Source organism: Cinclus cinclus, chromosome 3 (genome assembly GCF_963662255.1).
Source record: "Cinclus cinclus chromosome 3, bCinCin1.1, whole genome shotgun sequence".
Lineage (NCBI taxonomy): Eukaryota > Metazoa > Chordata > Aves > Passeriformes > Cinclidae > Cinclus > Cinclus cinclus.
Genome location: NC_085048.1, coordinates 53,380,539 through 53,393,154, shown reverse-complemented (window position 1 = coordinate 53,393,154; position 12,616 = coordinate 53,380,539). Strand labels below are relative to the sequence as shown.

The following is a 12,616-nucleotide window of genomic DNA, read 5'->3' as shown; positions in this document are numbered from 1 at the left end:
TTTACAAATCCTTCATGCTTATTGCAAGCATTCAGTAATTTTGGGTTGAGAACATAGTCACAAATTGATAATTGTCATTGTGAATGACAATTTTATACATTTTTCAAGTAAAAAAACTGTCTCGTTGTTTATTGGTTTGTTCGTTTGGGATTTCTTTCTTTCCAGTTTTCAATTTATACTGCTTAAATTTAAAAATGAGGTGACTTTTCCTGTGCAGTTCTTGAATTATATTTCATTCCCATATGGCAAGTGAAGCACCCAGACTCGTGGTAAATTTCCCACTCCAGTGAAACTTGTTTGAAACTTTCAATACCTAATTACTTTGTGTGCTGCTGAATAAAAGCAGAGGGAAAATTTCTATTTTCTAACACTTGCTGTGGTGCCCTAAATGATTAAACATAGATGGACAGAACCTGAGTCACTGCCGTATTCTCCGGAAATAACTCAGTGTCTGCATTCTTAATAGCAGCTCAATTGGATAAAATTTCATCTTAGCTCTGAGGAGGCCTCTCTATCAATCACATTTCCCCTCTTAAGACAGAGGTCAAAAAGCATTTGCTGCAAACTTCAGGTGAGATCTCTGTACGGTGTTGAGAGTGGTTAATATTAGATGGCTTGTGAGGGTTTAATTGCTTTTTGGGATACCTCTACATACCTATGGCCCCAAGTCAGTGTTAGGGATTAGTCTTGATGTTGGGCTGAAAAATGCTCTAGACAGGCAAAGAAAGGTGCCCTCAGGACTGGAAGTTTGCCCACTACCTTTAGCCATGTTTGTGCCATCTGTCATTGTATTCCTCTGTATGGTGCAGTTGTTCCAAAAAAAGGGAGCTATCATGTGAGCAGCACAATGCAATGCACTGGGCTGAGCTACTGCAGGTTATAAAAAACATTGGATCCCACAGCCCTTCTGTTTGTATGATCTGTTTGAATTTACACAGAGTAACCTTTCTGACTCCTGCTGAATATGTCATTCTCTGCAGTGGCAGATTATTTACTAAAAAAATTTGCTACCTGCTAAATAATTTGTGTACGGTTTTCCAGTTTTTAGTCCCAAACTGGGTGCAATATTTTGCAGCCCAGAGAGAACAACTGCTTTGCATTTCTTTCAGACTTTGCCATCCATGTGGCAAGAATCTTTTGAAAATCAGTTTTGTTCTTCATAATGTTCATGTCCCATACCTGCTTGGTATACTTTGCACCTTTAATAAATATGTATAATATTCCTTCCTTCGTGAAAATACTGCATAGTCACATTTCTCTCTGCACCTAGAGTGAAAAATATTTGAGTGGGTCGTGAAAAATGGTTCAGAAGAAACTTTGAGAGTCCCACCCCAGATCCTATAGCCAGGCAGCTCTTGTTTGTTATATATAGATTCCAAGTCCCCTCTGAAAAGGAAGGGTTTGAAGTACCTCACAGGTGGCTGCTGTGCCTGCTGCAGACTAAATGTTGTAGGCCAGTGTATTTTCCATCAAGTAAGGATGTACTGTCTTCAGTTTTTTTAATAGTGCAAGTACCTAATTCAGCCAGGGGTTGCAGGGTTTTAAATCTGACCTGATAGGGCCTGTGAGGCAGGGGGGGAGATTTGCAAACTCAGTAGCATAGGTGCCCCACTCTTCAGTGTGTTGTCAGTCCTCTCATAGGTTCATAGCTTAATGTGTTGTGCTATGGAGCCCCTCGCTTGGGTATTTTGAACTGTGCTTTTCAGAGAAGAAGTCCTTCTGTCATTCAGCTCTTAGAGGTTTTAGACCCCATTTTCATTCCCACCAACTTGCACAGTGTATGGGCTAGGGGATGCTCAGGTTCTGTTCTCCTTAGTTTGGCAGGATGAACATATTGTGCAGCTGAGCATGATTTCTGCTGGAAATGCAGGTGGTGAAAGTGGCAAAATGCATTAATTAGCTGAGCTAATTATAGTTCTCTGTGAATAAACAAAGTAATTATTCTGTTTGATCTGTGACCATAATGTTAGAGCTCTGTGGCCATTTCTTGTTCTTTCTCTCATATACTCAAAGCAGACTGCTTTTTAAATAATTTATTGTATGCCTGCTGTATAGCAAAAAAAAAGAAAAAAGTTATCCAGCTGAAAGTTGGAGAAACTCCACTAAAATCTACTGAGACAAAATTATAAAGAACTGTACACAAAAATGAAAGCTAGTTTGAATTTACCAATTTGAATTTGATGGAAGACCAGTTAGGGACATCTATAAATAATAATTTCATCCTTAAAAAGATAATTTGTTTTTGCCATGATCCCAAAAATTTTCAAAGAGGCAAAAAATGTCAAGCAGGATTTACTGCCTAGCAGGTTGTTACAGACACTATTTTCATAGGTGGAGGCCTTAGAGATCAGATCTGACAAATTTAGAGATAAATCTAGGAGAAATCTCATAGAGATCTCTTATAATCTTTGATTCCACAATTACTACATAGCAAATACTCAATATGATGATTCTTACTGCTTTAGACAGAAATAGTTATGATGTCTGGTATTTTAAAATCAATAAATAATAAGACTGGATACAAAAGGATTCTTTGGTAAAAATTGCTTGCCATAACTCATCGATTGTATAGTAACGAGCCTTTGGCTTTCTCAGGAAGCTGTTCTGATTCTGCTCATGTTTGTAATTGTTCTATACTTTTTTGACTCTAATGGTTTCAGCAAAGCTATTCTAGATTTACAGCTGCCCAGATTTATTCATTGATTATGGAATTTAAAATGTAATAGGATAATGATAATGAAATAGGAATAGAAAAAATTAAGACTATATTATATTCTTAAATGATAATGTATTAGGAATAGTAAAATTTCCAGGAACAGAAATTAGGACCTTATTCACAAATAAATTACGCCTTTTTGTAACTTCAAATGTCACGTACATGCAAGTTAAATAGAAAAGCTGTCTTTTGTCCTCCTTCTCTGTAGCTAATATAATTAATATTCATCATCAAGGACTTGTGGGTTAAAATAAAATACAAATCCATTATGTAGTCAAACTGTTATATAGTGCAGGTTGTCTAGCTGAATATATTCTGGACAATAAGAAATAGGGAGAAAAACTTGAAGTAGTGAATATCAGTTTCTAAAAAATGAGATTTGCAAAAAGGAAAGAGGAATCCTTTAAAGTGGACTGATCCATGATTACTGTGTGTTTTCTTTTCCTTTTTGGCAGGAAGTTGAGATTAAGTGGAACTGGACAGGTTTCTTCCAGAAGTTTTAGCAAAGGGTTGGTGCAGGGGCATTGCCTGGTCTTCATGCCTGCAGCAAGAATTTCCCATATCTGTGTCACATGCTTCTTATCATACCAAATATGATATAGCATAATTGTTATTGTTATTCTTAACATCTTTGAAAAATAATTAAACACTACTGTTCCTTTGTTCTAAAGTTCTGCCTGTTAAAAAGAGCTTTGAAGGTCAGATGTAATTTACTGAACTGCTGCGTAGTTACCGTATGTTTGTAGTGAAGTGCAGTAGATAGTGAAGTGCAGAGCACTGTACTTTCTTACTTATTCCATACTGTATTTTGAGAAGCTCATCAAAGCCAGCTGCTAGCAGCTTTGTTCCACCACTCTTATTGCTTTGCAGACTGATGTTCCTCAGGGAGTGATACGGGTGCAAGCGCCTCATCTTTCCAAAGTTTCCATGGCAATACAGCTGACAGAAGAACTGAAAGCTGGTGATATAGTAGCCAGGTTTCTCATCGAGAAAAGGTATAAACACATCTTTGTTTTGTTTTCATGACGGGAGAAGTGTCTCTTCATTTATTATATCAAGAAAAAAGTTTTAAAATACTCAAATTCCAGGTCAGTTAATGAACTTTTCGGCTGAATTTAGCCATCAAAATACACGCTTGAGGAATTAATGCTTTTAAATGTCATTAAAGCTCAGGAAGCCTTCAGGAATACATGAGTGCTGTTAGTGAAAAATTAATTGCTATTTAATCTGATGACTCAGGAGTAGTTCTGTAATTTTATGGGGACTAGTCAGAAGGGAACTCCAACAAAACAGAGGAATGAGGAAAGAAGAAAGAAAATATTTTTTAAAATAATGCTTTTATATATATAACAGCATAATAGGTATTGGAGTATAATGATGTACAAATGTCATGCACATGAAATGATTTAAAACAAAAGCTACATTTTAGTCATTCAAATGCATTTAGAAAGGGAGAGAATTTAATAAATCTTTTCAAAACCAGTAAAATTAACACGTGTTCATCATATCTAACTATTCAGCTGAAGCAATAATATGGTACACTAGTTGAGATTAAGAAGCTGCTTTTTGCCTAAATGCTGTTTTTAGAGTTTTACACCATTGCCAGAAAGTTATTTTCTGGCTGGACTTTTGCATATATTATTACAATTAAGCAGTGAGAATAATAGAATCCCTTTGTAATACAGGGACTTTATTCTTCCACTGTCTGTTTTTTACTTCTTTTAGTTGCAGTACAATTAAATCCAGCAAGAATGTGGTTTCTCCCACCCAACCATGAGGCTTTTTCTGAAATATGGTGTATTTGAGGGAAATACTTATTTTTGCAGCAGCAGTAAAAGAAAAATCAGAGGGTAAATATCAAGCTACTTGCTAATAACAAATTATTTCTTGAAACCTGCAGTTTCTTCGTATTTATCTTATTTTACCTTTTCTAGTGCATTGCTCACTTGCAGGACTGTTCATTTACACTAGCATGCAATGGTATTCTTGTCCTCTTGATTGTGTCAGTAAGTAATATACATAAAGGATTTGTGACAGGTGCATTGCTGATCTTAATTATAATAACTTCTCCCAGACTAGGGATGTCTAGGTCTAAGCACCTTTGTAATATCATCATTCATTGTTTTCTGTTCCCCACAGTGGAAATGTCCAAACACTCAAGAAAGAAGAGGTATTTCTTTATGAAATAGGAGGAAATATTGGTAAGCATGGCTTCTGAACAACTTCTTTTGCTAGAATAGGATTCCTTGGGACATTGTCCATGGGCTTCACTGTGGTTGCGTTTTTATTCATGTCCCTCATTCTCCCAGCCACTAAGGCAGACAGTTAACCTTGTGGAGAAGGCAGCAGAGATGTTGGTGTGATAATATTAGTAGTATCCTATTATCTGTCCCAGAGGAAGTTGGCAGCTGTAACAGATGTTCCTGATATGTATGTACAGTGAATAAGCACAGAAAGGTTGGATACAAAGGTGCTTGAAGTTCATCTTACTCATCTCTTTGTATTGAGGCATAATAAATGAACTTACAGTCCTTCACATTCTGCATATGAGTGTCACTTACAGGTTCTTTTGGGGGGAAGAAAATGCTCAGCCAGAAAGATGAACATGTGGTAAAATTTTCCAACCGTTAGTCTTTCCTGCTCTGCTTATTCCAGACCCTTTTGATTAAAATAAGTAGCAGATTAGCAAAGTTAATGTCAAGGATAATTTTGAACAGTTCTAAAGTTTTCTTCCATGAATCCGAGAGTATTTTTGCATTAGAAATCAATTCCTAATCACAGCAGAAAAACAAAAAGGAGAACTAGAAAGCAGTAGTAGATTCGATTTATATTTACTTTTTTCCTTGTGTGACCTATTAAACTTATTTGGCATTATAAAATTATGTGCAGTACTTCTTTTCCTTCACAAGTTTCAATTCCATATGTAAATTGCTACTTCTAGCATTTTTCTTTTATTCTAATCGCTATTATAAATCAATTTTGTTGCATGTTTGTCTAAACCAAAGGACTTAATTAAAAATATCACATACCTATATTTCCTGCAACAGGTATGTTTTAGTGTTTTTACCAATTCTGTTAAATAAGTTACCAAGATAGTTTGGAGCCAGATGAATGTATTATAGGTTCTCTTGCAAATCCAGTATCTATACACATTTCCTATGCCCATTAAAGCAGGTTGCAATCCCAGATGTAAGACTTTTTTAAAGGAGAGGAATATCTTGTTTATTCTACAGAGGTGTAATCATTGCAGGGGATAAAAGATTTTGTAACAGAATTCCAATGAAACTGGGACAACTTACTGTTGCTTTAAACATGTGACAGAAATTGTATTTCTCCTAGAGAAGGTGCAGATTTGTTTTGTTTTCTTGTGACATAGGTTAGAAAGCTTAGATGTTTTCTCTGTCTGAATGGTTTGCTTCCAGAGAATTTCAGTTTAAGTCATCCTTACTAGTACTTATTACTACTTTCAGTTGAGGTAAGAGAAACTCCCTGCCTTTAATCTGCTGTACAGGTTTAAGTAAGCCAGCTGTCCTGACCTTTACCATCTGCCTCTCTTCCCAATGTGCCTGACTCATGTAGAGGGAGCCCAAAAGAAGACTCGAGGGGCTCATGACACGGTCATATCCTTATGCTTCTACTTATAGTTGTAACAATGCTGTGGTCTTGTTTCCTAGCAGATGGAGCTGCTGAAGTCTGCAGACATTTCTTTAGTGCAGTGTAGGACTTCACAGCACTGAATGGGACTTCTGCCACTGCTTTGTGCCCAGGACTGGCTGGATAGGGACATGGCAAAGTACTGTCCCCATGCTCTCACTGTCTGAACGTGCTTCACTGTGCAGAGGAGAAGACCTAGTTCAGCAACATGGGCAGTACTGGTCACAGAGGCTGGGATGAAAATCCTAGAGAGAGCAGAGGGAGACTGCACCAGGTTGAGCAGGGAGTCTTTCCTTCTTGCCTGCTTTGTGCAGGGAGTCCAAAGAGCTAGCAGACAAACTCAGCTACAATGTTCCACCTGTGTTTGACTCCCATGTCAGGAGTGCAAGTACTGGAAATGTCTGTCAGCCATCCACCCCAACCAATCGCATAGCAGAGTAGAAGAGGAGCTGTGATGCAGAGCTGCAAATTCATGAGATGATGCTTTTTGCCTGTTGGGGAGTGGGAAGAATGTGAAGATCTTGATGGATCAGCATATGCTATTTTCATCATAGCTACTAGACATAAATTAATTGCCTGTAGTGCACCAAGAACAGTGTACTACTTTCCCCTCCTAGGACAGCAACTATTGCAAGTGGTAAGCAGAACAGCTGACTTAAGAGGAGGAGGATAGGGACTAACACCTTCTTAGCAAGCAAAAACCTTGCACAAACTTAGCATTTAAAAAGGGGGAAATAACCTGAAACTCCAATGGGCTTCTATGCAGATGTAAATGTATTTTTTGGATATCATCATTGGAGGATGAGGACATTGCTCCATTTTTATTTGCAAAGGGGAGGTCCCATCTGCATGGTCTGTGTGAAGAATCTGACCTAGAGTGTGTCACAGAGGTAGAACAGCCACTTCTCTCCTTGCTTCTTCCTCTTGTCCTGTTTTTCCTAAAGGCAGACAGGAAGGGTAGGAGCACTTCCAACTTTTGTGTGCATTGTCCTTTGTTAAACACCACAGAGAGACTTTGAAAATGTACATGGAATAAAACATGGACATAACAGGAACTTTGGAAGCTGCTTCCTTTCTGTTTTGGTACTGGTGTAACCACATGTCTTTTCTCTTTCTAGGAGAACGCTGCCTTGATGATGGCACCTACATGAAGGACCTATACCAGCTCAACCCAACTGCTGAGTGGGTTATAAAACCTAAGCAGAGCTAAGATCACAACTAATGGCAGAACCTCCAACCTGTGGACTGAGATTGTACGGCTGAATGTTTCAAAAGGATAGTCTGTCCTTTCAACATTCAACCATTATGTATATTAATAGAACTTTATCCAGGAAAAAAAAAAAAAAATGATGGTGACCCAACAGTTATAACCAGAAAACTTTCAGTTTTACTTGGAGCAAAAATTTGGAGATACCACAGTTTTCCCACTCATATTTGAAAAGAGCATAAGTACCTTATATATTTTATTTATAAGTACCTTAAATATTTTAATGGCACTAAGCTACCTCCCACCCATCTGGTAGGTCTTGTTTATGAAGAATTTATTTTTCAAACAGGTGTTTAAACTCTTTATGTTAAGAGTTCTGCAATCTGTTTGTGTAGCATTTTGTGTTCATATAGGTCTTTTCAGTGCTAGTACAATAGAGAACCAAATCCTGATCAGCACTTCTGAATGGTGTACAGTATTATAAATACCTAACCCAGTCCTATGAATTTTCCAGATAAGTGTGAATTTCACAAGAAAAAAACTGCAATGCAATGTATTTTGTCTTGGGAAGTCCTAATTTGAAGTTTGATGAAAACTATTTAAAAACAACTGTGAAAATGCTTTCTATGCAGCTTTTTTTCTAGCTCTTATAAGTAATTTTATTTTTACTCCAGTTGATTGTGCTCTTGAGATTATTACAAAAAAAAAAGGAAAGAAAAAACAAAGAATCACGTGACAAGTGAGTCTTTTTAAAACTCACTACTCTTGGCCCTGTCCTTTGTGTGCATATTGTCATGCACTAGAAAAACATTTTAGGTTTTTCAGCAGTGATATGCAGCCATGTTACATACACTGATTTCAGGTATTTTTGACATCTGATAGATTGAGTTTTATGAACTGCCAAAACCTTTCTATTACTAGCATAATAAAAGCTTTCAGGAAAAATAAAATAACTGTGGAAGGAAACTGTAGTCTAAATTTCATAGGTAGCAAACCACTAAACCTTTCGCTCAAAAATAGTCTAAGGGTCTACTGTGGGTATTACCTACCATCAGCTATATATCTGGTCTGTCCTGGATGAGGCTAGAAATCAAGTTCTGATTTCCCTGATGCTGATAGATGCTGTCTAAACTACTTTGAGAATTAGTGGTCCAACAGAGAACTATTGCAAATGCATCCCTTTTCAGGAGAGGACTGAAAGCTCCCCGTGGAATTCACTGATAATGAATTATTGACTGTGGAGGCTTGTTGCAACACAGAGCTGTGGCCTGGAGCTCCAGAGCCCTAGTCCCACAGCAACACTTTGGGCTCACTAGCTTGTGTACCACTTCACAATTTATTTGTAAACTAGTTCAGCTGTGCTCAAGTGCTTACACCTTTGTTCTGACTACCTGAAGTAACTACTGTGAAATTGTATCCTTGGAATTAAATTCTTTCAATGCACACAGAGATTTATATTGACCTCATAGGGAGTATTCTACATACAATCATGGACTTAATTATGTTTTTTTTACATGATCAGAGCTGATTAAAGGAGTCAAGGACCTTTCTGCTGAGCCTTGGACATGGGCCCTGTGTTGACAAAGTAACCACTGGAACTCTCCCTTTTATATACAGGTAGTGAAATAGAACTCCAAAAGGTCATAGAAAAATTTGACATCTTCTGGTTAGTTATCCACAGCATATGAACAAATTTGGGGCCATGTGTATTTATTGTTTCTTAAAGTCAAAGGCTGTCTTCATATGAAGAGGAAGCACTGCACAGGTTGGTTCTGAAAAACAGGATGAGTAAAAGAGGAAATTGTTCTAATGTGACTGTACTGCCCTCAATGCTCGATATCCCTCAATATTCCCACGTGGTATAGCACTGTGCCACTATGGGCAAATCCTCTAAGACAAATTACTTTTGTCTGTAGAACAAACTCCCTCTTCTTCAAATGTAAGGAATAGAGTAGCAAAACAGTACAATGCTTAGGTAAACATTTATGAACCTAATGTAATAAATATAAGGGGGGGTTTTTTGACATGTAATACAAAAATGTGTGTTTTCATAATACATTATAGTTCTGTAAAACATTACTTGTTATTGGAACTCTAGGTGTTATTTTAATCGGGAGCAAAATGCAGACTATAGGAACAGCTGTTCCTAACAGTTTCAGTATAAAATTGCAACCAACCTGTGGTTATGATCTCTTAAATAACTTTTTTTGGTTTAGTGCCATTGTTGTTTTTTTTTAATTTAAAAAAGTTCTTTTGTAATTAAATGTTTTTTTCTGACTTCTTTTCTCATTTAAATTCTTACATTTGTGCATAAAACATACCCAAATGATGCTAAGCGATTACTGTTTTGTGATTTCACACTTTACATCTTTGTAGAGATCTTGTAGTATTGTGTACAACAAGAGAAATTGGTAAGTTGAAGTCCTGCAAAATGAATGCTGGCTGGAAAAAGAAATAACTGGCGAGAAGTTTAGAACTTTGCTGCAATTGCAGTACACCTTTGCTATATCTGTAATATAACAATTACTGGGTAGATGCAAAGGAGCAGACCTCTCAGCGCTCATTGAAAATACTGGCTCTTAATTCCGCATAATTAAGTAATTAAATTAGGGTACAAGTGGGAAGTCCAAAACACATTCAGGTAAGCTGATAAGAACCTTTTATAATTAAAAAGACAATGCTGCATTAGTTGCTTATTTGGGGGTGATTTAGCAGGCCACCATTGTTTGACTGATGGCTTGGGAAATGTGTATGCAGTTTTTTCACGCAGCTGACATTGCTGTGTGCAGCCCTGAGCAGGCAGAGCAGCAGGGACTGGGGAGAGGAAGAGGAGTGGAGATGCAGGTGATGGTCACTCTTACCACTGCCTGGATGTTGTGGAACATGTAAGGATGGTTTTGTGCTCAAAAAGCCTCTGGTAAAAGAGGGGGAAGGAGGCGAAAGTGTGAGGCACCTTTTTCACACTGTCTGTTCTTCAAAGACTGCAGAATTTGCACTCATTTTCCATAGCCTCCTGTTCTTCCCCACGTTGTGCGAAGCACTTGCACCATCTCTGGATATCCAGGTGCGAGGAGGAAACGTGTCATCCCAACCCATTGCCCCTGTGACCAGCAGTGAGGTTCATGTCATATTACAAGTCAACAAGCAGCATCTCTGAGCATTCCACCGAGGTTTCAAGAAGACAGTAGGGAGCAGGAAGATGAATGGATCTGTATGTGATGGAAATACTGGCTGAATTTCTGTCAGGCCTTTCAGTAAGCAGTGGCATGACTAAGATGAATTCAAGGATACGGAGATTCACTTTCTGACAGTGAGCATCAACAAAGAAGGAAATGTTTGAGAAAGGCCTGTTTGAAACTTTTCCTAACCCATTATTTCTTTGTCAGACATTCTTAAAAGCAGTGTAACTCCAATGAAACACTCTCTTCCTAAGTACTGAGTTAAATTGCAGCAACAAGCTAACTTGGCAAAAAAATTGCTAAAGAAATTACTTCTTTGGTATCACACTTAAATGCATCTTAGGATTAGTTCTCTGCTTTAAAAGGTTGCAGCCATTCAAAAAGTATAAAAGTGTATGTGCTAATCTTACAGCAATATTTATAATATTTTTTTTTTAATGTAGAGCAATGCTTTAAAGGTATTTATACCACTGTTTGTGTTTGCACACAGACCACATCTGAGGTAGGTAAGTACCTATCATCCCCATTTAGCAGATGGGAAAAGTGTTCATAAATGGCTGGCTTCTGGCTAGAAGGGATGAAATTAATCTGATTCGTAGAAACCAAATAATGGTCCTCCAACAATTGCTTTAAAAATCTGCTATATTGCCAGTAACAGTAGTATAGCAATCACACATATGTCTTCAGGGGATTCTTTTAATAAATACAGTGCTGTAATTTTTAGCCTGGTTTCCAAAGGAAACTTATCTGGGGTAATCTTGCTATCTTGTGCGTGTGTTCCTCTAATTACTTTTGAGTCTGTTGGCAGACTAGTAATTTTGGCAAATGCAGTGGGAGGGAAGGTGTGTCTCAAAAAATAATTAAGCTTCTATGAGCTTCATAAAGCTAGGTAGTAAGAGTCCTTTGTTGAATGGGGATATGACAGCATAAGCTTCACTTTTATTTAGGCACCAGAACAGAAGTGAAACCATGCACATGCTCTGGCCATGGAGGAAGGCTGTGCTTGGAGCTCACAGCCAGCTAGTGGGATTTGACATCAGGCCTTTGGAGGCCCGAGAAAGCATTTGCTTGTGTTGCCACCCGCTTTCTGAATCTTGTTGACTTGATGTGGGTGATTGTTGCTGCAGCCCCAGTTGTTCTCCTGGACTGGCTTTTGGGGTGCAGCCTCTCTGCAGCTCCTGGTTAGTACAACTCATGCCCATGGACTGAGCACCTCTCCAGCCTGAGCTGTGCCCACAGCTGAAGGCGCTGGTGCAGGTGAGGAGCTGGGTAGAAATACCTCTCCTCTCTCTGCTTGTAAGGCTGTTGGGAATTACCTTCACCCTGGGGAATAATCAGATCTAAAACTGGGCAGTAGCAAAGGATGGCCTTCACTTGCAGGTTTTAAACCATCGTGGGAATACAACGTGCCATTCATGAATCATAGGAAGTGGTGGTGGTTCAAAAGCCCCGCAGTTATTATTGCTCCTTGATAGTCCATTTTGGGATGACTGAAAGGATCCCTTCTTCTTCCTGTGGCCCTGTAAAACCAATAACTAATGCTCATTTGCATTGAGAGCCTCGGTCTCTGTATTTCTCCTATCGCATGAGCTTTGCCCTCTGTGTTACCCTTGTGCCTCTGTAATGCGTTGACGCTGGAAATCAAATTGTCTTGGTTCCCGCGAGCAGTGTGCTCGCACGCTGTGTCGCTGGATCAGGTCCTGCAGGGCAGCCTGCAGGGCTCTGCGCTTCTTTCCCGTGGGATTCCCCGTGCCTTCCAAGCGGTGACACCGCCACCTGGTTGTGCGTTTGCCGTCCGCTGTCATTCCCCGCCTGCCGGGGACAAGCGGAGGCTCATTCCTGCCGCACTCGCTTCTCTGG

General features: G+C 38.7%; 1 protein-coding gene across 1 annotated transcript in view; it reads left to right on the top strand.

Annotated features, from left to right (window-relative positions):
• The window catches only part of ARHGAP18 (Rho GTPase activating protein 18), a 66,443-nt gene extending 58,863 nt beyond the window's left edge, over positions 1-7,580 (top strand). Inside the window, exons 13-15 of the mRNA XM_062488804.1 lie at positions 3,587-3,711; positions 4,856-4,917; positions 7,489-7,580. Coding sequence (XP_062344788.1) covers positions 3,587-3,711; positions 4,856-4,917; positions 7,489-7,580 — 279 coding nt within the window. The remainder of the gene's footprint in view (positions 1-3,586; positions 3,712-4,855; positions 4,918-7,488) is intronic.
• Positions 7,581-12,616: the final 5,036 nt, after the last annotated feature.